The sequence below is a fragment of the Oncorhynchus mykiss genome, chromosome 14 (genome assembly GCF_057628025.1).
Source record: "Oncorhynchus mykiss isolate SJ-2025 chromosome 14, ASM5762802v1, whole genome shotgun sequence".
Lineage (NCBI taxonomy): Eukaryota > Metazoa > Chordata > Actinopteri > Salmoniformes > Salmonidae > Oncorhynchus > Oncorhynchus mykiss.
The window spans coordinates 16,367,299-16,395,277 of NC_143035.1; the positions used below are offsets into that span (position 1 = coordinate 16,367,299).

At 42.5% G+C, this 27,979-nt stretch overlaps 2 protein-coding genes and 1 pseudogene across 3 annotated transcripts in view; 1 reads left to right on the top strand and 2 right to left on the bottom strand.

Moving 5' to 3' along the window:
• The window catches only part of LOC110488910 (alpha-1,3-mannosyl-glycoprotein 4-beta-N-acetylglucosaminyltransferase B), a 164,343-nt gene extending 151,815 nt beyond the window's left edge, over positions 1–12,528 (bottom strand). Inside the window, exon 1 of the mRNA XM_036943037.2 lies at positions 11,984–12,528. Coding sequence (XP_036798932.1) covers positions 11,984–12,080 — 97 coding nt within the window. The 5' untranslated portion in view covers positions 12,081–12,528. The remainder of the gene's footprint in view (positions 1–11,983) is intronic.
• Positions 12,529–17,167: 4,639 nt separating this feature from the next.
• On the top strand, positions 17,168–24,200 carry LOC110488911 (sequestosome-1). Its single transcript, XM_021561371.3, has 7 exons — positions 17,168–17,454; positions 18,540–18,635; positions 21,884–22,206; positions 22,369–22,591; positions 22,714–22,916; positions 23,048–23,261; positions 23,471–24,200. Exons 1-7 carry the CDS (start codon positions 17,286–17,288, stop codon positions 23,623–23,625), a joined length of 1,383 nt encoding a protein of 460 aa, XP_021417046.3. The 5' UTR covers positions 17,168–17,285; the 3' UTR covers positions 23,626–24,200.
• LOC149978300 (uncharacterized) lies at positions 23,779–27,979 on the bottom strand (annotated as a pseudogene). The gene is made up of 5 exons (XR_016486181.1): positions 27,798–27,979; positions 27,663–27,701; positions 27,444–27,582; positions 24,911–25,040; positions 23,779–24,849 (listed from the first exon to the last, which is right to left on the bottom strand). The product of XR_016486181.1 is annotated as an uncharacterized LOC149978300 (transcript).

Genomic DNA, 27,979 nt, shown 5'->3' on the forward strand with positions numbered 1-27,979 from the left:
CCAAAAGGCATGTGGGAGACTCCCCAAACACATGGAAGAAGGTACTCTGGTCAGATGAGACTAAAATTGAGCTTTTGGGCCATCAAGGAAAACGCTATGTCTGCGCAAGCCCAACACCTCTCATCACCCGACATGCTGTGGGGAGGTTTTTCAGCGGCAGGGACTCGGAAACTGGTCAGAATTGAAGGATGGCGCTAAATACAGGGAAATTCTTGAGGGAAACCTGTTTTAGTCTTCCAGAGATTTGAGACTGGGACGGAGGTTCACCTTCCAGCAGGACAATGGCCCTAAGCATACTTCTAAAGCAACACGTGGTTTAAGGGGAAACTTTTCAATGTCTTGGGATGGCCTAGTCAAAGCCCAGACCTCAATCCAATTGAGAATCTGTGGTATGACTTAAAGATTGCTGTACACCAGCGGAACCCATCCAACTTGAAGGAGCTGGAGCAGTTTTGCCTTGAAGAATGTGCAAAAATCCCAGTGGCTAGATGTGTCAAGCGTATAGAGACATACCCCAAGAGACTTGCAGCTGTAATTGCTGCAAAAGGTGGCTCTACAAAGTATGGACTTTGGGGGGGTGAATAGTTATGCACGCTCAAGTTCTGTTTTTTGTCTTATTTCTTGTTTATTTCACAATAACAAATATTTTTCATCTTCAAAGTGGTAGGCATGTTGTGTAAATCAAATAATACAAACCCCCCCAAAATAAATTTTAATTCCAGGTTATAAGGCAACAAAATAGGAAAACCGCCAAGGGGGGTGAATACTTTCGCAAGCCATTGTATAAAAATGATGTTTCTTTACAGGACAAGGATTGTCCTGACTTTCAAGATTGTCTGTAGGGCTTCACCTTTCTTTTTCTGGTTGGCTGGCAAGTTTCACCATGTTCTGTACTAAGATGGCTGTTGACTGCTGTTGCAGTGTCATAGCCTTTCGCGGGCTACCTGAGACATGAAACAGGTGTGAGGGCATACAGGCTGTTTATTCATGAGCAGTTTGCCTAAATGGGTAATGGAAACACTTCAACCACTACATTTTTAAATCGACAGTGTAGCTTTTTGCGAAAAAGGTTTTGTTTTTAGGTGTGACGTCATTACGTCCAGCTGTTTTGATCGGCACAAGGTCGTTAAATGGAAATGCACTCTAGCAGGAATATGTTGCATCCATCGACAAAAAAAAGAACACGTCACAATGGAATGGAAATGGAAACATAGCTAGTAATGGTGTCCGTGTTGGCTGAGTTGAACTGTTTCTAAGCTGGCGCAGAGTCAAATAGGTTGTATGAGCATGGGGATGACACGGGCTGAGTGCCCCTAACATGCGTTGATTACACACAGGAGACAGGGCGATATAATACCTCTGGCACAGGCTTGTTTAGACTCGTCTAAGATGTCACTGTCCCTCCCAGGACTAAAGAATCAAAGCACAGAACAGCATAACATAACTAAGCCTGTTACAAGTACCCGTGTCTTCATGGTTGGAGTGGTGCGTGTGTGTGTCTGACAGTGCGTCACAAATGCCATATTGTATAAGTGGGCGTCTAGCCCAGAATGCATTTCATGCTCACATGACTGAACATGACAGGTCCTCTTTGCTGATCGTGCCCATAATGACTACCTATACACAACCATGCGGTGCACCATTCAACAACACACACACACACACACACACAGTAGCACACACACAATATTCCCTACTAACTAAGAGAGTGTCAGTGTGGGGAAACAGCAGTAACTGAGGCTCACAAACCCAGAAGATAGGAGAGAACAAACGAGAGAACGAGAGAGAGAGAGAGAACAGGAGAGAGAACAGGAGATGGAGCAGGAGATTGTGTGCGAGAGAGAGAGAACGAGCGAGAAAGCAAGAGGGGGAAAGAGCGACAGAAAGCTAGCAAGCAGGAGAAACCATGTTTTTCCTCAGTTACACAAAAGCTAACCATTTCCAGTTATGGATCAAGGCTCTTTGTGAGAGAGCGGATCACACAGGAGGATAACGAGGAAGTCTCGCCTCCTCTCACTCTAACAAGCTAACTCCTCTACGGTGTAGGAGGTGGTGGAGAGGAAAATGACACAGTATTGGAAATAAGAGTGCTTTTATGGCAAAGAGACATAGCAAGGAAAATACTATATGTCATTTGTTTAGAGCAGCAGCTACAGTATGTACGCAAACGATAAATAAGTACTGTAAACCTTCCCAGATATCCACAAACACACACACAGCCAAACTATCCCAAAACTCCCAAAATGCCATAAAAGGCCCAGCACAAGACAGACAAGTTGAGCCAACCGATAGCAATCTCTGAGTGCCATAGGCAATTACACACCCATCACTACCTCAGTCTGTCACTCCCTCAGACACTCATCCTTGACTCTCCTCTAAATGTCAGAGTGGAACAACAGTGTTCCAACAACAGATGGCTAAAACAGTGAGGGGAACCAGGCGTAATTGTATCTCTGCACCACTGGTCTGATCCAGCCCATTCTCTACCCTGACAAAATCTGTCAATTCTGTCACCACTGCAAAGATAAACCAAACAAACACTGATATGACAAGACAAAACTGATGAGGGACTTTGTTCTGGTGCGCAGATTTGTCACTGGTCATTTGTACAAATCACAATGTTGCAAGTGCTCAAATATCGGGGAAGGGACATTTGGCCCATAGACTTTCCCATAACTTGCAAAGAGGGAGAGAGAGAACGAGAGGGGGCGGGGGGGGGGGGGGGGGGGGGAGACGTTTAACAAGTCTCCCTCATAACCTAATCGATTATCTGACACAATTACTTACGTTTTTAGTTCTGGGTGTCCGAGTTTAGGATCCATGAAACATGTGTAGACAGAGGGTGACCGTGTGAGGAGTCTATCTAATCATATTAATTTGATATCAGGCTGAATAGGATCGATGTGTGTGTGTATATATATATATATATATGTGTATCATTTCTATAGTCTCTCATCCTCTTTACCAAACTGCAGACAACAGACACACCGCTCTACCGGCTCTCACAGTCTCACATCAGAATTAAACGTTCATCCATGTTTCTCAAATGTCAAATTTCAAAGAGTTTAAGGTTAAGTTAAGGCGTTAACTCTGCATGTTTAAGGTAGGGTTAAGTTCAGGCATTAACTACGAATTGTGAAGGCAAGGGATATGTTTAAAACAAAAATATGGTGGATTCGAATTTACAACATTTGGAATTGGAGGCAGATGCATGCCATCGGCCATCCCGTCCACAATGCCCGAGAAAAACCTACTTGAAGCTAACAGCACTCACTGCTGCCCCTAGTGGCTGATTTCCATGTTATCTCCCAAAGTCCTCAAGACATGGATGAACGTCAAATACTGACTTGAATCATGGGTGACTTGGCTGCACCACACACTGGTACACATTTTGACTTAGTCTTCTGTATTTGTTCTAACTGTCATATGCATCATCCTTCATGAGTGCCAACAGTGCTGTGGTTGGTGCTTGGAGCTGAAGGAGAGAGGAAGCCATTGCGTGTCAGTGATAGGAAGGAACACAGTTTCCAGAAAGAACTACTGGGAGAGTATGCCCTCTGGGTAAACGTGTCTCTCCCCCTACTAGACCTTTGGGACAAGGAGATACACACACAGAGAGACAGAGAGACAGAGAGAGAGAGAGAGAGAAATGCAGAGAGAGAGAGAGAAATGATAGATTCTTCACATGCTGTCCTCCTGACATCACTGGCAGCAAGCTGTATTGTGACCACACACACACTGAGGGATAGTAGGCCTGCCATGTTGTAGGCTGGCAGTGTGCTAGACCACACACTGAGGGATAGTAGGCCTGCCATGTTGTAGGCTGGCAGTGTTCTAGACCACACACTGGACACCTCGTGCTTGGATGAGACACCTGCACCTTCACTAGCCTGATTAACAATGTTTAATCACAATATAGTAAAGAGATAGAGAATCACACAATCACCCATAAATAGACTTAGTTCCAGGTTTATTACTCATAGCAAATTAGCATACAGCTTCACAGACACAAAATTTCCCCGTTACTATTTCTGTGTGTGTGTGTGTTGGGGTGCACACACACACACACACACACACACACACATACTTTTCTCCATATGGATATCAAGGGCGAGACAGCGGCCTCTTTAATTATCAATGAACACCACCTGCACATGCCCAATCTGTTTGAGGAGTGTTTATTTTATGATGTAAGCGTGCTTGTGTGTGTGTGTGTGTGTGTGTCTTCAATAATATGGCCTTTGGCCACGTGCCAGCTGGTGTAATGAGTGACAAACACGGCGGATCAGATGATGCACAACATTGTTGCAAATTAGAAGGGACAAGTCAGTTCCTGCATTGGGAGCCTTGCCCCCCTAACCAACTAGGAAAGAAAGTCACCTGGGTGGAAAGTAACTCCGGCCACTTGTACTTCCTGTGTGTAGATCGTGTCAAACCTGTTTGTCTTGTCAAGAAGAAACCCTGACGAAAACTTTGAATCAACGTTACAGCAATGTTGGCTTGTGACATAATAAATCATAGTGCCGGCGTATAAGAGAGCAACTCGATTCTTTCCTTCTTAATTTCTTTAGCTAGATCTCGTACCACCAAATGACCCACATGACACCCTTCAAAGTATTAATATGTCTTCCCAAGTATTATTGGGCATGCTGCTGTGCTAGACATGTTCGTTTTTAGTCGAGCACCAGATGTGTCATCCGAGTGAGTCGGATGTTCCAAAAATCAAGATTGTTCCAGCTGCACCAGTCAAAAGTTTGGACACACCTACTCATTCACGGATTTTCTTTATTTCTACATTGAAGAATAATAGTGAAGACATCAGAACTATGAACTAACACATATCATGTAGTAACCAAAAAAGTATAAAACAAATCAAAATATATTTTATATTTGAGATTCTTCAAAGTAGCCACCTATTGCCTTGATGATAGCTTTGCACACTCTTGGCATTCTCTCAACCAGCTTCATGAGGTAGTCACCTGGAATGCATTTCAATTAACAGGTGTGCCTTCTTAAAAGTTAATGTGTGGAATTTATGTTCTTCTTAATGTGTTTGAGACAATCAGTTGTGTTGTGACAAGGTAGGGGTGGTGTACAGAAGATAACCCTATTTGGTAAAAGACCAAGTCCATATTATGGCAAGAACAGCTCAAATAACCAAAGAGAAATGAGAGTCCATCATTACTTTAAGACATGAAGGTCAGTCAATCTGGAAAATGTCAAGAACTTTGAAAGTTTCTTCATATGCAGTCACAAAAACCATCAAGCGGAATGATGAAACTGACTCTCATGAGGACTGCCATAGGAAACCCAGTTACCTCTGCTGCAGAGGATAAGTTCATTAGAGTTACCAGCCTCAGAAATTACAGCCCAAATAATTGCTTCAGAGTTCAAGTAACAGACGCATCTCAACATCTACTGTTCAGAGGAGACTGTGTGAACCGGGCCTTCATGGTCGAATTGCTGCAAAGAAACCACTACTAAAGGACACCAATAAGACCAAGAGACTTGCTTTGGCCAAGAAACACAAGCAATGGACATTAAACTGGTGGAAATTTGTCCTTTGGTCTGATGAGTACAAATTTGAAATTTTTGGTTCCACCCGCCGTGTCTTTGTGAGACGCAGAGTAGGTGAACAGATTATCTCCACATGTGTGGTTCCCACTGTGAAGCATGGAGGAGGAGGTGTGATGGTGTGGTGGTGCTTTGCTGGTGACACTGTCCGTGATTTATTTAGAATTCAAGGCACACTTAACCAGCATGGCTACCACAGCATTCTGCAGCGATACGCCATCCCATCTGGTTTGCGCTTAGTGGGACTATAATTAGTTTTTCAACAGGATAATGACGCAACACACCTCCAGGCTGTGTAAGGGCTATTTGACCAAGAAGGAGAGTGATGGCGTGCTACATCAGATGACCTGGTCTCCACAATCACCCGACCTCAACCCAATTAAGATGGTTTGGGATGAGTTGGACCGCAGAGTGAAGCAAAAGCGGCCAACAATTGCTCAGCATATGTGGGAACTCCTTCAAGACTGTTGAAAAAGCATTCCAGGTGAAGCTGATTGAGAAAATGCCAAGAGTGTGTAAAGCTGTCATCAAGGCAAAGAGTGGCTACTTTGAAGAATCAAAAATATATTGATTTGTTTAACACTTTTTTGGTTACTACATTATTCCATGTGTGTTATTTCATAGTTTTGATGTCTTCACTATTATTCTACAATGTAGAAAATAGTAAAAACAAAGAAAAATCAGTGAAAATCCCTGAATGGTTGCCTGTTATGCAAATAGATCGGCCTCTGACCGCAAGGCATTACAGAGGGTAGTGCGTACGGCCCAGTACATCACTGGGGCCAAGCTTCCTGCCATACAGGACCTCTATACCAGGCAGTGTCAGAGGAAGGCCCTAAAAATTGTCAAAGACTCCTGCCACCATAGTCATAGACTGTTGTCTCTGCTACTGCACAGCAAGCAGTACAGGAGTGCCAAGTCTAGGTCAAAAAAGCTTCTTAACACCTTCTACCCCCAAACCATAAGACCGCCCACCCCCTCTTTTACGATGCTGCTACTCTCTGGTTACCATCAATGCATAGTCACTGTAACTCTACCTACATGTACAGATTACTTCAACTAACCTGTGCCCCTGCACATTGACTCTGTACCAGTACCCCCTGTATATAGCCTCGCTACTGTTATTTTACTGCTGCTCTCCAACTATGTTATTTTTAACCTATTTTTATTTTTTTACTTAACACTTATTTTTCTTAAAACTGCATTGTTGGTTAAGGGCTTGTAAGTAAGCATTCACTGTTCACATTCACCGGTTGTACTTGGCGCATGTGACAAATAACATTTGATTTAATTTAATTTGAATGAGTAGGTGTGTCCAAACTTTTGACTAGTACTGTATGTAAATTAATATTTTATTTTCAATAAATTAGCAAACATTTCTAAACACGTTTTCACTTTGTCATTATGGGGTATTGTGTGTAGAAGGGAGAGAAAAAATACATGATTTAATAAATGTTTTATTTAGACTTAACAAAACGTGGAATACGTTAATGGACATGAATACTTTCTAAAGGCACTGTACTTTCCATTTACCCTGGTCGGAAATCTCCCCTTGATGCATGGCCGGAAATAAGACAGTTTAGTCTTATACACAAAGTAAACATAGATACAATTAATGCACAAAGGAAATGCTCAGTAGATGTAATCTTCAGATAAATACTCAGACAAAACATAAACCATTTCCTCTTACTTGGTTCCCCCCCTCTTACTCTGCACTGCGTGTAGTTTAAACCCACTCATAGGGCATGCTTTTATGGCTAGCCTCATGACAACGGCCCCCAGCGTCAGACTCTCTCTCTGTGTGTGTGTGTGTGTGTGTGTGTGTGTGTGTGTGTGTGTATATAGGGCCACCCACCCCCGCAAGGCGAGAGTTATTGTCAAGGTTACCACAGTCTGCATACAAGTCAGGGATTGGGGACATGGATGGCTGACACACACACACACACACACATGCCTTTGGGCTGTTTGACAGGGGAAGAGCAACTGTGAGTGTGGCAGTGTGTGGCAAAACCAAAACCTGGACAACCTACCAAAGAGTAGAATTCACTCTAACCTGCTTCTAAGTCAAAACAGTAAGATCTACAACACATGGGACAGCATTCTACTTCCAAGTCAATACAGTAAGATATACAACTCTTGGGACAGCAATATTCACAGTCAAGCTGCCTAGTGTGAATTTTAGCACGCTCACTAGAGGTAGTGGAACTAAATGAGGCATGGACTGACATGAGGGTGATACTAGCCATTCAGTACACACACACATACATTTTGTATACAGTTCCCTCCCCCCCTTGTCTGGCTCTCTGTGCCCTGCTGTGGGCAGGCTGTGGATTAGGGGCAGGGCAGAGGGCATGCTGGTTGTGCCAGCTGCTGCCAACTACATCCTTGCCAGCGTTGTCAGTAAATAATGGCACTTATGTGTGGTAAGCCAAACACAGACAAAGTGTAAGACGTGTTTGTGATTGAGTGTGTAAGATCATTGCAGGTCGTTATGAAGGAGATAGAAAGTTGTACATTTACACCGTATGCTAGAACCCACAAGATCAACCTTCACGTGACACCTAGACTAGAGAACACAAAGCCTACCTCACCAGTATCTGTTCTCTCACCAAACATGCAACAGAAAATGCAGTTCTACCCCTTATTGTAAAGACCTGTGGTTGGTCTCCTTGGAGACCAGGTGGGAAGAGAACAGACCATGTCATTAGTCATGTTTGGCAATAGTCATCATCTCACCTTTGCATTATATTTAACCATTTACAACTGCTTCCCGACACGCATTTATTGAAACATTTAACCTGATCCACCATCCACTGATTTGCGTGTTCACCTTAACATCCCACACAAAAGAACAGTCTAGTTCTCCTCCACAACAGGTGTTTTTTTCCTCTCTTTTCATTCAATCATTATTTTTCTTCAAAGAACTTCTAACAAAAGAAACCACACTGAATACTTGAAAGATAGGATGCTGTATCAAAGGCATGTGAATGTTAATGATAAAGTATTTTTATTTGGAAGCTCGCTAACACACACACACACACACACACACACCTCTTTAGCAAGCCGTTGTCCCAGTATTGATGAAACTGACCGACATCCTTGGGTTACCCAGTTTCCCAAAAGAAGACCCCGGTCTCTCCCTGCTGGTGGTGTTTGTGTCCACACACACAGGCTCATGTTTCCCCTCATATCTAGCCATGGTCTCGGTGTGGGACTTCTGAACGCAGTGGAGGACTATCAATGTTTCCTCAGACGTACAGAGCAACATGATACCTGCCCCTACGCATCCCACTGGAACGAGGGAGAGAAAGAGTAGAGGACAAAAGAACAAAGGATCAATCCAAAGTTCCAATGCTCTCAGAATCACCACTCTTCTTTGTGTACTGAAGCGTGGACAAAGACAAGTATGAATATCCACAGAGCACACATTATGGGTGTACTACAGCTTGGAAAACGACACTGACTAGTGAGCTACCTGATAAGACCAGTCTCTGTTTTCTACAACATTCTGTTTGGAGACCACATTAGAATAGCCTATACAAAACCACAACAAAAGCTCAATCAAAAGTGAAACAGAGCATGAGAGAGCAAAAAAAAAGGTCTAGCAGGCAGCGAGCATTTGTCCCTACACACCACACCACAATTAAGGTTAGAATTAGTGTTAGGATTAGAATTAAGTTAAGGGTTAGGAGCTAGGGTTGGTTTTAGGGTTAAGGTATGGGTTAGGGAAAATAGGATTTTGAATGGGACTGAATTGTGTGTCCCCACAAGGTTAGTTGTACAAGACTGTGTGTTTGTGTGTGTGTGGTGGCCTATCAGTGACAAACCAACTTTCACATCTCCCAAGAGTCATCGTGCTCCAGGGAATTCCATAGGCCAAGTCGCATCAGAGAGAAAGTCACTTTGAGGAACTAAACAGAGAATTAGTGTTTCAAAAAGAAAAGGCTTAAGATAAAGGTCTGTTCATGAGAATTCAGATGTACTGAATTAGTTTAGGGTTGTATATAGAGAAACCTGTGGCTTCATGTTCAGTCATTCTTCCACCCATTACATACGTTGTTCACTTACTCACTGACCTGCATTTGTGTATCAATAATTGTAATCAATAATAATTTCTTATTCAATCCAGTCATTCATTCCTGGGAAACATTGACTTATCTGACACTGTTGATATTAAATTGATATCTGACGAGTGGCAAGGTTCAGTGCAGTGTTAATCGGCAAGCACAGATAGATTGAAACAGCCCTCAGCGGAATAAATGTATCAAACAAGCTTCTGAAATCATGTTTAGCTGTTTGCTTGACTGAATTAATTTGCCCAAGTGCTGGCTGGCTCGGAGGGGCGCATCGAGACACTTACTGACACACACAGCGGTGCAATCTCTCCCTGTTTCGCTCCCAAGTTAATTGCCATCAGTCCAGGAGTCAATTTCAGTCACATACCCCAGTCAACAACACATGACTGTAGACAGGATGCACGAGACATAAATATGGCCTTCCACAGGAAACCATGGTGATAATGAGGAGCATGATATCTTGACAGGAAACATGGGGGGGGGGGGGGGGGGGGGCAGAGAGGAAGGGAGGAGACGCAGTTTCTCCACAATTAACTCATAATATAAGGCATGTTAACAGTCTTAATAAGCTACACTGCACACACAACCTTCCCACTCCTTGCCTGCCCCTTGTGATCGAAGATTTGTTGGGGAAGGTATGTCATTATTTTGATATGACACAGGGAATTTGTTGGAGTTGATTGATTTCAGAATGCATCTTTCATCACATTATAGTCTATGCTTCACTCTCTGTGCCCAACATATCCTCTCTGTAGCACAACCTAAACATAGCAATCAGGAAAGTGTAAAGACCCCCAGGATCAATTATCTAACTGTTATATTAGGACTGCTATTATTAGATAATAACTGGCAATTTGGGAAGGTAAATGTGCAGTGTGTCTAGAAACATTCCCCAAAGTATGTGCTTGGCATGAAAACATTCATCTTTGTGTGGAGGGCTCTAGCAGAATGAAAAATGAACCTACATCCAGCTAGAGCTCTGGTGTAAACTACACACACCCAACACAGTGCAGGTGCACTTCCACTATGGTGCTAATGTTGTGTTAGCTCCCGAGAAGCATCATCTCAAGCTTTTTAAAGGGTTGATTCCATTGGAGGGAAACCAACTAGAAATAGACATGAGTCATTACCCTATCAGGTTTCTCTGAAATGTGGCACCAACGTCCAGGGAATTTTGCCACTGCACTATAACAGGGAGAAACGGCTGGATTTCAGATCTATTGTACTAATCTTATGGGAATTGGCCTCATGACATGTTTTCTTTTTCTTCAACATTTTTATAAGATATTTTTCATCATTACAAAAATAGATAATCATGACATCATACATTAAAGTTCCCAACAACATTGTGAGAGACAGTGGCTTTCACGTCCCTATTTAGTTGAACAGACTTTATCAAGGTACTTCTATGCAGAGTTCGATGACTAATAATCGCTGAAGAGGAATGCATACATAGTTGTGATTTTGTTTGTTATAGCCTCTCAGTGTAGAGAACATTTGGCAGGGACCAAAGGGGAGTGTAAGGCTGTCAAAGCCATGGGGGGTCCATGAAAGACATGTGTGTGAACTGTCAATAACTATAACAGCCAGCACTTTGATGGAAGTATCAACCTAGGAAGGTCAGGTCCTCTTGCACAACAACTTCAAAGCCCACAAAGCTCTATAAAATGTACAAACAAAGGGGAAAAAAATCCATCCATGCATGCACAATCCACAGCCACCTTGCAGGTTGCAGAGGTAGAATTTTGCAAGTTCAACCACCAGTCAATTCGATTCCAGAACGTTAGATGCTGAAGTGGCCGAATGTTGCAAACGTCTGCAGGGAGAACCCTTTCTAAAAGCCAGAGCTACACAGAAACATTGGATCAGCATGAATAATCTACAGCTACTTTGTTTCAATCTTGATGCCTGAGATGCGCGCTTTGCGCAATCGGATTCATAATGTCAACGCTGTGTTTATACAGTGGACAATATACCAGATATCACTCTGCAAGCGCAGGCTGATGAATATAAAAACGCTTGTCCTGGGGGCCTTTAGAATTATGTATTTATCAACATAACCTGCTCAATGTAAGCAAAAGCTGCAAGGAAAATGCTTGACAAAGGTAGAGGGTCTGACCGTACCACCCGGTGAAAACTCTATCCTATTCTTCACGGTCGAAGGATAACAACATGCCAATATCACACACCAACACCAGCAGCTTATTTCCAAACACACAAACGCAAGTGAACGCTACACGATATCAGACCGATATATTGTGTAGGCTCGGGTCTCCGATAGCAGACGCCTCAACCCACCCCCGCCGCGTGGTGCGTTATAGCGGCTACCTTACCTTTGGAATTGCTGAATGCCGTGTACCAGGAGAGCGAAATGAGTCCGCATAGACCAAACAATACGACCGTTAGGAAGGTGCCATTTCGGAGCCTCATCTCCGGATCCCCGGGCTCATGTCCGAACCGAGTGCGGGGTATCTGGGCTCTCTCTGCTCGTTTGCGGTGCTTCCAGGAGATAAATGCCTCTTTACGCCTGGCAGTCGGAGCGGAGGACTGGGTTTGTTATTGCGCGGCGCTCTGCTCTCGGGTAGACTACTCAGTCGCAAAAGCATGCAATGCTCACCAGGAAGGGTTGCCAGAAAAGGGGGGGATATTTTTTCTCTCTCTCCTCGAGTCAGAGCGGAGTGGTTAAAGAGATACCATACAGTGTTGCAAGTGGGCGTTGGGAAATGTGAAAGGCAGCAGCTCCAGGTTGATGTTCATGTTCATATTCCGCTCATTTAATTTAATGACGTAGGCCTAAATGCCCGAGGTAGCCTACAAGTGCTTCTTCATCCATTCGGATACTGAGCCTGGCATGCAAGTGGATTGCAAGTGCAGCACCAAGAGGCAAGAATGAAATAGCCTCACTTGGCTGAAACATTTGACAGTGCTTTAAATTTAATTTTACTTCTGCTATAACGTGGAAAGGCAAACCATGTGCCCAAATCCATATGGGTTATTTAGCCTACCTAGAAGCGGGTATCAATTAAACACATTTTCGTTGAAAAATAAACCTAATTCAAATTTTGGGTCCGAATGAGCAGTGCATTGCTCTCCACATCTGGCCGGAACACACATGTTTTATAGGCTGCACTAATTAGCCAAATTAACAAACCATTGCGCAAACTGTTTACAGATGTCAGTCGCTCTGCAAACAAGCTGCAAACATACTCACTACTACTGTCGAATTGAAAAACAATAAAAACAGGTAGTATATTTTACCAAAATATTTTTTTCTTAAAGAAAACATATTTTTCAAATTATTTTTACTTAACTAGGCAAGTCAGATAAGAACAAATTCTTATTTTCAATGACAGCCTAGAAACAGTGGGTTTAACTTCCTTGTTCAGGGGCAGAACGCCAGATGTTTACCTTGTCAGCTTTCGGTCCAACTCTCTAACCGCTAGGCTACCTGCCGCCCCTATCCAACAAGACACTTTCTTGTCAGTCAACTTTTTTTTGTTTTGATAAATGCGCCATAAAATGTATCATAATACAGGAATAATGTCAGCAAATGAAATTATATCCATAGAGGTTATTCCAATGAAAATGGCCCCGTGTGCCTCAGTTGGTAGAGCGTGGAGTTTGCAACACCAATGTTGTGGTTGAGATTAACCCAAGGGACCAGTACGGAAAATGTATGCACTAACTACTATGTACTGTAAATCGCTCTGGATACTATGGATACTATGTACTGTAAATCGCTCTGGATAAGAGGGTCTCCTAAATTTAAAAAAATTAAGTGACAGACAATACCATTTTTAACATAAATAATTTGCCAGGAAAAGAAGGCAAAACTGCAACAAGATGTGCAGGAACTTCTCAGCATTATCTTCACATGTTAATAGGTCCCCTGCCTTGCACCATGTAGTAAACTAGGCACATGGTTCGTGGAGAAATGCTATCACCTAGCGGTGAAAGAAAAACTTTACACGTGGCTCATTTACAACTTTACGTACATCTTGGTTTTGACTAGACGGATTACATTTTTTGTTTGATTTGACTTTTCGTAGCAGCAGGGTTGGAGAATTTACACAGAAGGTTAGAATAATTAACGTAGCAGGTTAGGAGAATCCCTTATAGCCATGACCTTACGCCTTTTCCCTACCATTATTGCTAAAGTGACAATTACTCATCAAGATAACCATGGGATAACCTTAAATTAGCCTATGAACATGGTCATTCAAGCTTTATGGCAACAATGATAGATTAATTGGACACAGAGTAACAACAATAATTTATAAAAGCACAACAAAAAATGTATTCAGTCATAATCCAGAGATTTGACGGTTGAGATCCACGAATTATTATGACAACGTAGTAATACACCCACAAACACATTTGATCTAGTTTATAAAAAACATGTTTCTAGAAGCATCGTGCGCGTTCTACGGATTACCAAACTCGCCGGGGAAAAAAATATACTGTTTGATAAAGCGGTCATGGGACCTATGCGTCAGAATCAGGTGACGGAGCACCACTAAGAGGCAGTAAAGCAGGATGAGACGAAAAGTAACGCTATTTCACACAGCTTTCATCAGACGCTTCACGTTGGTTGCATATTTTCTGATTGAGGTTGCATCGAACATTGCCTAATGCAAAGGTGTAATGATCAAATGTCATAATTTTCGTATAGGCAAGGCTACTGCACAATAATGAATAACAAACGAATACAATTGTGTGTAACCGATTGGTAGATACAGTACCAGTCAAAAGTTTGGACACACCTACTCATTCAAGGGTTTTTCTTCATTTTTTACTATTTTCTAAATTGTAAAATAATAGTGAAGACATAATAGTGAAGACAAAAGTATGAAATAACACATATGGAATCATGTAGTAACCAAAAAAAAGTGTTAAACAAATCTAAAAATATTTGAGATTTTAGAGTCTTCAAAGTAGCCACTGTTTGCCTTGATGACATCTTTGCACTCTCCTGGCATTCTCTCAACCAGCTTCACCTGGAATGCTTTTCCAACAGTCTTGAAGGAGTTCCCACATATGCTGAGCACTTGTTGGCTGCTTTTGCTTCACTCTGTGGTCCAACTCATCTCAAACCATCTCAATTGGATTGAGGTCGGGTGATTGTGGAGGCCAGGTCATCTGATGCAGCACTCCATCACTCTCCTTGGTCAAATAGCTTGTATACAGCCTGAAGGTGTGTTGGGTCATTGTCCTGTTGAAAAACAAATGATAGTCCCACTAAGCGCAAACCAGATGGGATGGCGTATCACTGCAGAATGCTGTGGTAGCCATGCTGGTTAAGGGTGCCTTGAATTCTAAATAAAGCACTGACAGTGCCACCAGCAAAGCACCACCACACCTCCATGCTTCATGGTGGGAACAACACATGCGGAGATCATCCGTTCGCCTACTATACGTCTCACAAAGACATGGCCCAAGCAAGTCATTTCTTCTTATTGGTGTCCTTTATTAGTGTTTTTTGTTGTTGCAGCAATTGAACCATGAAGGCCTGATTCACTCCGTCTACTCTGAATAGTTGATGTTGAGATGTGTCTGTTACTTGAACTCTGTGAAGCATTTATTTGGGCTGCAATTTCTGAGGCTGGTAACTCTAATGAACTTAACCTCTGCAGCAGCGGTAACTCTGGCTCTTACTTTCCTGTTGCAGAACTCGTGAGAGCCAGTTTCATCATACCGCTTGATGGTTTTTGCGACCGAACTTGAAGAAGCTTTCAAAGTTGTTGAAATTTTCCGGATTGACTGACCTTCATGTTTTAAAGTAATGATGGACTGTTGTTTGTCTTTGCTTATTTGAGCTGTTCTTGCAATAATGTGGACTTGGTATTTTACCAAATAGGGCTATCCTTTATATACCACCCCTACTCTGTCACAACACAACTGATGGGCCCAAACGCATTAAGAAGGAAAGAAAATCCACAAATTAACTTTTAACAAGGCACACCTGTTTATTGAAATGCATTCCAGGTGACTACCTCATGAAGCTGGTTGAGAGAATGCCAAGAGTGTGCAAAGCTGTCATCAAGGCAAAGGGTGGCTACTTTGAAGAATCTCAAATATAAAATATATTTTGATTCGCTTAACACTTTTTTTGGTTACTACATGATTCCATATGTGTTATTTCATAGTTTTGATGTCTTCACTATTATTCTACAATGTAGAATAATAGTAAAACATAAAGAAAAACCCTTTCATGAGTAGGTGTGTCCAAACTTTTGACTGGTACTGTATATTGAAAAATAATAAATAAAGTGACCTATTATGAAACATATTGTATCTCATGTCTTGTTTAAGGCCATGGAACCAACATGTTTCACTCATGATGACTGCAAGAATGCTTAGTCAAAGTAGACCAACAAGGCTAGGACACAGTCTTTCGTATATGTCTATAGGCACTAAAACAAGGTGCATGGTGATGTAGGTGTATTATGGACTTTGTATTAGCCTATACCCCTATAACTTAGAATTCTGCTATACAGAAGTAGGTAACTCGTGAACTAATGGAATCTGTCCCTCTCACTACTATAGGCCTAGTGCTATTAAGACTAATAATAAAATAGTAATAGAATAGATCGAGGCTATGGGGATTTTTTTATCGAGAAAATCAGGCTTCAATACAAGCCCCTCTTCAAATATCACAGTCATCGAGGTCAATGTGTATTTTTTATTTGATTTAACTAGGCAAGTCAAGGTCAATGTTTGAAGTGACTGAAACAGTTCGAGCTAGTGTCGATCAACACTGATCTCACGCGGGGAATTCCGGTACGGAAAGTGCCTTGTCATACCTCGGCCTCTTAACTTCATTCAACCTTTAGCGTCCCACCCATTTGTTTCAATTAGCTTGGAAGCCTTTTGCGCACAACAACAGAAGGAGCAGAGCGTTGTCATTTAGTTAGTGCTATCCGGTATCCTTGTGACATCCCTACCCTAAACCCAACCCTAACCTTAAATCGAGAATCAGCAGTAGAAACAGTAACAAAGCATTTTCCCTTCCCCTGTTTCGCTAAAAAGCTTATGGATAGGGCTTGAGAAATTTAACCACTTACAAATTCATAGACATAGCTTTGGATGCAAGGACTGACCATCCATGATATCAAAATCATAGCCTCAAAACATGGTTAAAACGATGTAGTTTTTGTTTACGTTTACTTTGTATAAAACCAGTTAATTTGGGGTTTTGATGGGGACGGTTGAACTACGGCATTTATTTATAAGTTATATCTTTCAAAATCAATGTGTACATATAATTCATTTAAAAGTCAAAAAGTGGATGGAGCAACTTCTGATTACCCATTTAATCCCTACCCGTACAGTAACCCTTACATTTCTACTTTAATGGAGGGTATGGACGTCCCATTGAGCAAAAATACCACGTACCTTCGCCATTTAGAAACGGTGGACTTCCCCATGAAGCCGCTCCAAGCCCTCGTGATTGGCTAGACAGCTGCATAAATATTACACGTGACGACATATAAGGTTTATAAACGGAACTGTACCCAGAAAAGCACGACGCACTGACAGCGATCGAGTTTGCAGTGGAACGGGCCTTCAACATTTTAACTGCGCAACAAATATTTCGGAGCGAGTATAGGGCTGAAATTGTGAAAAGAATCAACCATGTCCATGACCGTCAAAGCCTATCTCCTTGGGAAGGAGGATGCGCCGAAAGAAATTCGTCGCATTGCTGTGGACCAAGATGTTTCAACGAGTTTTGAGTATCTGAAAAAAAAGGTTGAGGATGTTTTCTCAACCCTGCGAAATGTCACCTATCAAATGTTTTACAAAGGTAAGCCTATACTAGTGAACCATTTATAGGAATCCACTGTAGTGTCTTCGATTGCGTTTATTATGTTGTCATATCTGAATATTGCTGTTGGGCTGTAATCTTCCATAATATTATCCGCCGCGCGCAGCGCAGTGCGCACTGAACAAACTAGACTACTGATAAATGTCGAAGCATAGACCAGCGTGTCAAAATTGCAATACATTCAATAATCTCCCGACCAAAATAGAGCTCAACAAGACAATTTGTCTTTATGCACCATATTGCACTATATAAATCGGATAGAGTTGGTACACAGAGCATTTTTACAGGCCTACATTTAACATAGCATTTCATGGTGAATGTCAGAGAAATTGAGTGAGCAGGCCCTGTTTCATTTGTCATACATGCGATGTGGTAAATTTAAATCGGTTACCAATTATAGTCTTCATCCTTCAACAGGTGAAGGTTGTTATACTACATTTCTCTAAACTAGCCCTGCCTAAACACCTGGCAGTTCAGTGGACAAAACATCCATTAATTTTAACATGGGATACAGTGAAGGGGGCACTTTTTTTTTATATGCCAATGTTTAGGCTTTTAGGATTGCTAAATGAAGTCTCTTGCCGTAACTTAGCAACACAGTTAATACCAATTTAGCAACACAGGTTAATACCAACTCTATTAGCGCTCTACTCCCAATAAGCCTCCTCAACCCAAGGGAATCAGAGGTGACCTTATTTCATACAGTAATAATATTGACTGGTACCACAACATTTACGTTTTCCATATTGGGCATCAGGGTTGGGGTCAATTAAATTCCAACAGTCACACCAGGTAGTGAATTATACTATTCAATATTAATTGATAAGACTGCATTGATAAAAAAAAAAAATGGGGCATTTTCCAAAAAACTAACTTGGAATATGACAATCCTGTTGGTCTTAGCACAACACCTTTTGTATGAACAATATTCCCTAAACTAACCATTGTTCTTCAAATAAAAAAGCTAGTGAGGATAAACTGTGGACAGTTGTCCTTACTTGTGAACTCTGGCAGCTATTATGTAATTATCTGGGTGAGATGTGACCTCTTTATTTTCTACCCAGATGAAGACGGTGACATGATCGCCTTCTCCACTGATGATGAGCTCATCATGGGCCTCACCTGCATCAAGGACTACACCTTCCGCCTCTTCATCAAGGGTGAGTCTTGTGATCAAATGAATAGAATTGCTACTAATGTGTAATGTATGAAGTTAACATTACTGGAATAACTTAGCATTCTCATTGTTACTGACACATTTTAGTTCATAAGTACACCCGCTAGACCCATTGCTGACAGGTGTATAAAATTGAGCACAGTCATGCAATCTCAACAGACAAACAATGGCAGGAGAATGACCATACTGAATAGCTCAGTGACTCAATGTGGCACTGTCATAGGATGCCACCTTTCCAACAAGTCAGTATATCAAATATCTGCCCTGCTAGAGCTGCACAGGTCAATTAAGTGGTGTTATTGTGAAGTGGAAATGTCTAGGAGCAACAACGGCTCAGCAGCAAAGTGGTATGCCACACAAGCTCACAGAACAGGACCGCGGAATGCTGAAGCACATAAGTCGTCTGTCCTCTGCAACATACTGCCGAGTTTCAAACTGCCTTTGGTAGCAATGTCAGCACAAGAACTGTTTGCCGGGAGCTTCATTAAATTGGTTTCCATGGCCGAGCAGCCGCATACAAGCCTAAGATCACCATGCGCGATACCAAGCGTCGACTGGAGTGGTGTAAAGCTCACCGCGATTGGGACTCTGGAGCAGTATAATTTTTTTTCTCTAGAGTGATGAATCACCCTTCACTTTCTAGCAATCTGACCGATGAATCTTGGTTTGGCAGATGCCAGGAGAACACTACCTGCCCGACTGCATAATGCCAATTGTAAAGTTTGGTGGAAGAGAAATAATGGTCTGTTGCTGTTTTTCATGGTTCAAGCTAGGCACCTTAGTTCCAGTGAAGGGAAATGTTAACTCTACAGCATAATAATGACATTCTAGATGATTCTGTGCTTCCAACTTTGTGGTACAGTTTGGGGAAGGCCCTTTCCTATTTCAGCATGACAATGCCCCCATGCACAGTGAGGTCCATACAGAAATGGTTTGTTGAGATCGGTGTGGAAGAACTTGACTGGCCTGCACAGAGCTCTGACCTCAACCCCATCAAATATCTTTGGGATAAATTGGAACACTGACTTTGAGCCAGGCCTAATCACCCAACAGCAGTGCCCGACCTCACTAATGATCGTGGCTGAATGGAAGCAAGTCCCCGCAGCAATGTTCCAATATGTAGTGCAGGGATCCTCAACTAGATTCAGCCGTGGGCCGATTTAGTTTTCCTGGGCGGATGGCCAGGGGGCCGAAAATATAACATAATTTGTAGCCTGCAACTTGACCGCAAGAAGCCCAAACAGATATGTTTGAATAAAACAATTTCAATCCTTGCTTTACATTTGTATACGGTCGTGTCTCTTATGCCTGGGAATACTTGGAACAGAGATATATATATACACACACAGTGCCTTGCGAAAGTATTCGGCCCCCTTGAACTTTGCGACCTTTTGCCACATTTCAGGCTTCAAACATAAAGATATAAAACTGTATTTTTTTGTGAAGAATCAACAACAAGTGGGACACAATCATGAAGTGGAACGACATTTATTGGATATTTCAAAATTTTTTAACAAATCAAAAACTGAAAAATTGGGCGTGCCCCCTTAAGTTAATACTTTGTAGCGCCACCTTTTGCTGCGATTACAGCTGTAAGTCACTTGGGGTATGTCTCTATCACTTTTGCACATCGAGAGACTGACATTTTTTTCCCATTCCTCCTTGCAAAACAGCTCGAGCTCAGTGAGGTTGGATGGAGAGCATTTGTGAACAGCAGTTTTCAGTTCTTTCCACAGATTCTCAATTGGATTCAGGTCTGGACTTTGACTTGGCCATTCTAACACCTGGATATGTTTCTTTTTGAACCATTCCATTGTAGATTTTGCTTTATGTTTTGGATCATTGTCTTGTTGGAAGACAAATCTCCGTCCCAGTCTCAGGTCTTTTGCAGACTCCATCAGGTTTTCTTCCAGAATGGTCCTGTATTTGGCTCCATCCATCTTCCCATCAATTTTAACCATCTTCCCTGTCCCTGCTGAAGAAAAGCAGGCCCAAACCATGATGCTGCCACCACCATGTTTGACAGTGGGGATCGTGTGTTCAGTGTGATGAGCTGTGTTGCTTTTACGCCAAACATAACGTTTTGCATTGTTGCCAAAAAGTTCAATTTTGGTTTCATCTGACCAGGGCACCTTCTTCCACATGTTTGGTGTGTCTCCCAGGTGGCTTGTGGCAAACTTTAAACAACACTTTTTATGGATATCTTTAAGAAATGGCTTTCTTCTTGCCACTCTTCCATAAAGGCCAAATTTGTGCAATATACGACTGATTGTTGTCCTATGGACAGAGTCTCCCACCTCAGCTGTAGATCTCTGCAGTTCATCCAGAGTGATCATGGGCCTCTTGGCTGCATCTCTGATCAGTCTTCTCCTTGTTTGAGCTGAAAGTTGAGGGACGGCCAGGTCTTGGTAGATTTGCAGTGGTCTGATACTCCTTCCATTTCAATATTATCGCTTGCACAGTGCTCCTTGGGATGTTTAAAGCTTGGGAAATATTTTTGTATCCAAATCCGGCTTTAAACTTCTTCACAACAGTATCTCGGACCTGCCTGGTGTGTTCCTTGTTCTTCATGATGCTCTCTGCGCTTTTAACGGACCTCTGAGACTATCACAGTGCAGGTGCATTTATACGGAGACTTGATTACACACAGGTGGATTGTATTTATCATCATTAGTCATTTAGGTCAACATTGGATCATTCAGAGATCCTCACTGAACTTCTGGAGAGTTTGCTGCACTGAAACTAAAGGGGCTGAATAATTTTGCATGCCCAATTTTTCCGTTTTTGATTTGTTAAAAAAGTTTGAAATATCCAATAAATGTTGTTCCACTTCATGATTGTGTCCCACTTGTTGTTTATTCTTCACAAAAAAATACAGTTTTATATCTTTATGTTTGAAGCCTGAAATGTGGCAAAAGGTCGCAAAGTTCAAGGGGGCCGAATACTTTCGCAAGGCACTGTATATAATTTTTTTTACATCCAACAATGTAAATTCCCCTTCCCAGAAACTACTTTTTATATTCTTTTGCTCAGAACTTGGGGGGCCAAATAAAAACCCCTGCGGTCCAAATTCGGGTCGCCAGTTGGGTAACCCTGATGTAGTGGAAAGCCTTCCAAGAAGAGTGTGGGGTGGGGGGAAACTTCATATTAATGACTATGATTTTGGAATGAGATGTTCGAGTAGGTATCTACATACTTTTGGTTATGTAGTGAACTTTCTTTTCTTTACAGAGAAGAAGGAGCATAGGCGTGAATTCCCTGCTTTTGCCTTCCCCGGGGGTGTCCCCCCTTTCGCCTTCACCCCTCCCCCTGGAACACCTCATATGGGACATCCCCCACCTCACGGCCACCATGGTCATGGCCACCATGGTCATGGGCCCCCCATGGTGCACCCCAATGTGACCTGTGACGAATGTGAGGGCTCGGTGGTGGGGACCCGCTTCAAGTGCACAGTGTGCCCTGACTATGACCTGTGCTCCACGTGCCAAGCCAAGGGGCTACACAAGGAGCACGTCCTCCTGCCCATCTGGCACCCCTTCAACAACGCATTTGAGGTGAGACCCATATGTTATGTGTTTATGCCTTTTTTTCCCTAAGTGGATATACTTGCATATCTGAGTCATTTAAAACGCTATTTAAAAAAAATTTTTAGTCCAGGAACAAAATGTATGTGTGGTTAGGGGAGAAATGGCTTCTATAATTGTTCTTCTACTCAGTGGTTCCCTCGTGGGAAGTGGATGAGGAAGATGAGGCACTGCACGTGGGCTCAGGCCCAAAGCCAGGCCCAGCCTGGTCCCTCTGGGTCCCAGCCAGGCCAGGTAGCCCCAGGGGACAGACAGCCCTCTGATGCCTCATCTGCTGCCTCCCAGCAGTCCCAAGCCAATATGGATTACCTGAAGAACATTGGAGAAGGGGTGGCAGCCATGCTTAGCCCACTGGGTAAGACCAACAGAAAAGCTCCATATAATAGTTTTATTATTATCAATCCATTATTTGAAATGTACTGACCACTCTACATGTAAATGCACTGAAATGGCTTACTTACACTATGTTGCCTGCAGGTATCGATGTGGATATTGATGTGGAGCTGGAGGCAAAGAGGACCAAGGTGATGACCCCCAATCCGTCCCCACCTGGGTCAGGAGGCCCCCCCAGTGCTAGGAGCAACAACGGGACAGGGGTGTCCGAGGGAGATGGGACTAAAGAGGGGGACATGGAGGTGGATGGGCTTAGCAGCCTAGGGAGCGCAAGTGATTTAGCTACGGTATGATGCACACGAGAAATGTAATTCTAATTTAACATTGTGATTTAATCAAAAGTAATGGTGAAGAATAAAATACATTGGTCTCTCTGAGATGGTATATATTGTTGAACTCTATGTAACTTTCTGTGTAGGGTGGTAAAGACCCAGGGGGCAGTGGTGACGATGAGTGGACCCACCTGACCTCCAAGGAGGTGGATCCCTCTACAGGTGAGCTCCAGTCTCTCAGGGTAGGCGAGGAGGGCTCTCTGGAAGCCCCGGGGTCCCCTGTCCCCCAGGGTCCCTCACAGGAACCACAGAAGTCCCTCACTCTCGCTGAGGCCGCAGCCTACCCCCACCTTCCTCAAGGTAAGATGGAGGATATGAGTTCTCTTATCTATCACAAGTAGCAGTTGCTGTGGTATCCTTATCCTCACTACTAGTAGTAGTAGTGACTTCAGTCAATGGTAGTTATATCCCCATTTAGTAGTAGGCATCATGGTTACTATGATATCCCTGATTACTAGTAGAATTGCCTACGCCAGAGACCGACCCTTCACTGTGTCGTGTCTGTCTAGATGCCGACCCACGCTTGGTGGAGTCCCTGTCCCAGATGCTGGCCATGGGCTTCACAGATGAGGGTGGCTGGCTCACCCGCCTCCTCCACACTAAGGACTGCGATGTCGGGGCCGCCCTGGACACCATCCACTACTCCAAACCCGCCAAGAAGTAACGGGGCCCCAACACCGTACCCTGAGGGACACCTACATCCCCCTATGATAGCCACTTCACCAATACTGCCTTCTCTTCCGTCCCTCATTCACACCTCTGGCACTTGCAGTTACTCACACAATAAGTCTATTAGATCTGAATATAATTATTGCGATTTTAAATGTTATGGTTGTACCGACATTTAATTACAGTATAAAGGGTTTACTAGTCAATATTTATCCAAATGGAAATGTATATTTCTATAACCTTTTAAACTCTTTTCAATGGGATGTCATTTAACTGAAAGTGTGAGTTAACATACATGGGTTCATGTTAAATTGGATTGATAAAAGCAGTAAAACAGTTAAGATTAACTAACATATATAATTTCAGTGTTCACTCAATAGCAAGTATCATCTATTGAGTTTGATTAATCAAGTAACTGTTCTAACACGTATCATGTAGAGTTAATACCAGATGTAATACATGTTCATTACCAGTGTCAACAGAACCAGGTGAAAGGTGTGAATAATGATTGTCTAACATTGAAAACATTTCTCCCCTTTCAAAACCAAATAAAACACTTCTGCAAAGAAACTGGTGTCATTCTCCTGTCTCATTAAATACATAGTTGAATAATTAAATGTATTGCCAACATTAAGATTACAAATAATAGTTTGACGGAATCTAGGGATTAAACATTTTGGTCCGCCGTGTCAGTGAAATTATTCATCAGCGGAAACCATTATCAAATTTCAAGCAATTGAATGAGAACTAAATGTTTAAAATGACAACATTCAGTGTTTACAGAAGAATACTAGGCCACTTAGTATTTAGATGCACTCGGCATCTACTGAAAAAGGAGCAACCATTACGTGATTTTTCAAATGTCACAGTAATCTGTGTAGAACAGGTGGAGGGCAGTGCATGGTCACTTGGTGTGCGGGGGCTGATGACAGACAGGTGCTTTGCTCTCAGGTAAGGACATATAGGCGGGACCTCTGCTATTGGCTGCCTCCCCAAACCCACAATGGGTGATAGTGAACCGATCAAATGTCTTCCCCAGAAAACCACAACCCCCACCAATATGGAAATACACCCACAGCCAGGTTGTTGTATAGGGGCCTTCGTATGGTACTGGTCCTTGAGCATCACATTGGAAACTTTTAGAACCAGTGGTATGGAATTCATCCATATGCATTGCACCACTCCAGTTGGTCTCCTCTTCCTCAGGAGGGGCAGAAGTTAGGATCTGGGCCCATTTGGAGGTCTGTGTGACTGCAGTACCCCAGGATCAAGGTCCTGGCTGTGCAGTTGAAGAGTTTGTTGTTGAGGGTGGTGCAGTTACATTAGGGGGTTTGTGGTAGACTGGTGGTCTGCAGGGAGCTGATGGTTTGGGAGACCATTCTACAGGGGCAAATGAGCTGGGGTGTCTGACTTAGCTTTGGTAAATACAAACCACATTAGTTTTGTACATACGAGACAGCTTATGTATGAATTAGCTGCCGACTTGTGTTGGAGGCATGCTGCCCTCTTCTACAATGATATGCACTCCCCCCATTCTCTTTTCTATGTTGGGCCGCATTAATCCATGCTGTCACAAATACCTATGCTCAATCTAAACACAGATGGGCATAGTATATAATGAGTGGTGCTGGTTTTGGATCAATGTTTTATAATGGTGGCCAGTTGATCCTCCTGTTCCATGACACTGGTGTTATTAAGAATCAGGATTGTGTAGACAACAGTGGGGGATGACGTTTAGGCACAAACATGGAACATAAAAGGCCACTTTAAAATGTGCAGTTTTGTCACAACACCACAGATGCCTCAAGTTTTGAGGGAGAATGCAATTGGCATGCTGACTACAGGAATGTCCACCAGAGCTGTTGCCAGAGAATAGAATGTCAATTTCTCTACCGTAAGCCGCCTCCAACGTAATTTGAGAATTTGGCAGTATGTCCAACCGGCCTCACAACCGCAGACCACATGTAACCACGCCAGCCCAGGACCTCCACATCAGTCTTCTTCAACTGAGGGATCGTCTGAGACCAGCCCCCCAGACAGCTGATGAAAATTGTCTAATAAAGCCCTTTTGTGGGGAAAAAAAACATTCTGATTGGCTGGGCCATGCCCTCCTAGGTCCATCCATGGCTGTGCCCCTGGCCAGTGATGTGAAATCCATAGATTAGGCCTTAGTTTATATAAGGAAATCAGTCAATTGAAATAAATTAACTCAGTAAAATGGTTGAAATTGTTGCATGCTGCGTCTATATTTTTGTTCAGTATAATTAACTTGGCATGAGTCATCAGCTGTGTTCGAATACTCATTCTAACCATACTATTTGTGATGTGAATTGAGTATATAGTATGCATATTGGTCATAGTATGGATATAGTTAGTATGCCAAAAGTTCCCGCCCGGATGACTTACTAAATTTGCCAAAATGTTAAGTATACATGCAGAGGACACTATTTCCGTACTTTAGGGCCCATAATGCAATTCTTCAGAAAATGGGCTTCACATAGTCTTCAGATTTTAAGAAAATTGTGGAAAATATGCAGCCGAAGTACAAAGAGAGCAAATACAAATTCAGTATGACAAAATGTTAAGACAATGTTGAGCAACGTAATAAAGTAATGACTTTTCAAATAAGTTACCTTACACATTGTTGGCTGATAATTTGTTAGCTATGCTGCCCTTACGAACCACATAGCATATCATTACAGCAGTACCAGTGTGTTGTTAGCTACCTACCTAACGTTAGTTGACTACTTATACATACAACTTGCCAGTATATTACCTATTACCTGGTGTCAGCAAACATCGGCAAAAAAGCGTAATTCAATTGTTGCCAGCAGTAAAGTCACCAACGCTCTGGATAACATGAAAACCACCTAACCAGCTCTGCTAGTGGAGTAAAATGGCCAAGAGTGGTCTCATGTGCCTGGAAGTAGCTAACAAGCTAGCCAACATCAGCTTGGGTGCTTGACTGCCATTGGAAGACCAGAATGCTCAAATCAATCCTACTCCTCGGCCTGAGCATCCAGTGCGCTCCGAGAGCAAAACACCATAAATTTACAAAACGGACAATGCTGTGAATTTACGAGCTCACTCTGGCACTCCAGGTTGAATTTAGAACCCACCCGAAGTGGTAAAATGTGTAACTAGTAATTTGTTATGCTAACTAGGTAGCAAGAGGTTGCATAGCAAAAGCATCAACTTCCGTTAGATTGGCAAAGAGCTAGTACGCTCAATCAACTGAAAGGATACAGTTAGTTTACAGTATACTAAAATTAACTAATAGTATACTATATACTCATTAAGTATGTAGTATACAGTATGTTAGTATGGGTATTCGAACACAGCTATGGACATACCTGACATTTCTGTTGCCTTAGAGAGGGTTCCTGTCTTTGTAAACATTCTCTTCCTCAACCTCTTCTCTGCAGGTATTTACTCCTGAGACTCCCATTAGCCTCTTCTGCCTACAGGAATACAGTCATTTTGAACTGTAAATGTTTTCTTATGGCTACTACCCTAAACTAAGCATGAGAATGCAAGACAAGTTCAGGCCTAGCGCTATAATCCTTTGTGCTCGACAGCCTGTGCCTACGTTCAATTGACTGGGACGTGTCAAAAACATGCGTTTGATGAACAATAACAATGGTGTGAACTCACATTCTGGTCATTACACTCCTGAGTTTTGTCAACCAGCTCTTACTGAGCCACTTCCACCTCCTCCCTAGCACAAATAATAAACAGACACAGCATACAGCGATATCATCTTGGAAAACATTTTTCGCCGCACCTGGAAATTAAACTAGGGAAGACACTGACACATACAGGTCACGTGTGTCCAAGTCATCTGACATATTTCCCTCCAACAATTGTATAACAGAAGAGCGTTCTCTCTCCGCCTGGCATTGAGCTTCTGAACATGACGTCTACAATCCACTCCAGAGCTACGTCCAAACTCCTGGAAAGGTTACACAAAAATAATTTACAACATGTTTGCCAACTGTGTGGTCTGAATAAATCATTAGCTAGCTGGTTTACCTTGATGACCGACTGCTTTTCCCCACACAGCTTGCCAGCCTAAGCTTGCATTTGTTTTGCTCATTTTAACCCGAAATCAATGGAGCAAATATTTACACATGCAACGCATACAAGCTAGCTAGTAGCAACTTAAACTTTTGTTACCTGTTGCACTTGGTAGATTTGGCATAAACAGCATCTTCGGACATTACATTCCTGAACCATGTTCTTTGTTTTAGTTGTAGTAGTTAAACGACAAGCTTGAGATGCTGTTATTTTCCCGGGAATGTTTTTCAAAACTGTCGAAAGAGGAAGTTGTTCAATTTTAAGTTATTACG

Bases quoted from the DNA above. Each gene is read 5' to 3' on its own strand.
- LOC110488911 (XM_021561371.3), top strand. From the start codon at position 17,286: ATGTCCATGACCGTCAAAGCCTATCTCCTTGGGAAGGAGGATGCGCCG. The intron at 18,636-21,883 runs GTGAGTCTTGTG...TTTTCTTTACAG, and splicing joins CTTCCGCCTCTTCATCAAGG to AGAAGAAGGAGCATAGGCGT. The intron at 23,262-23,470 runs GTAAGATGGAGG...GTGTCTGTCTAG, and splicing joins CTACCCCCACCTTCCTCAAG to ATGCCGACCCACGCTTGGTG.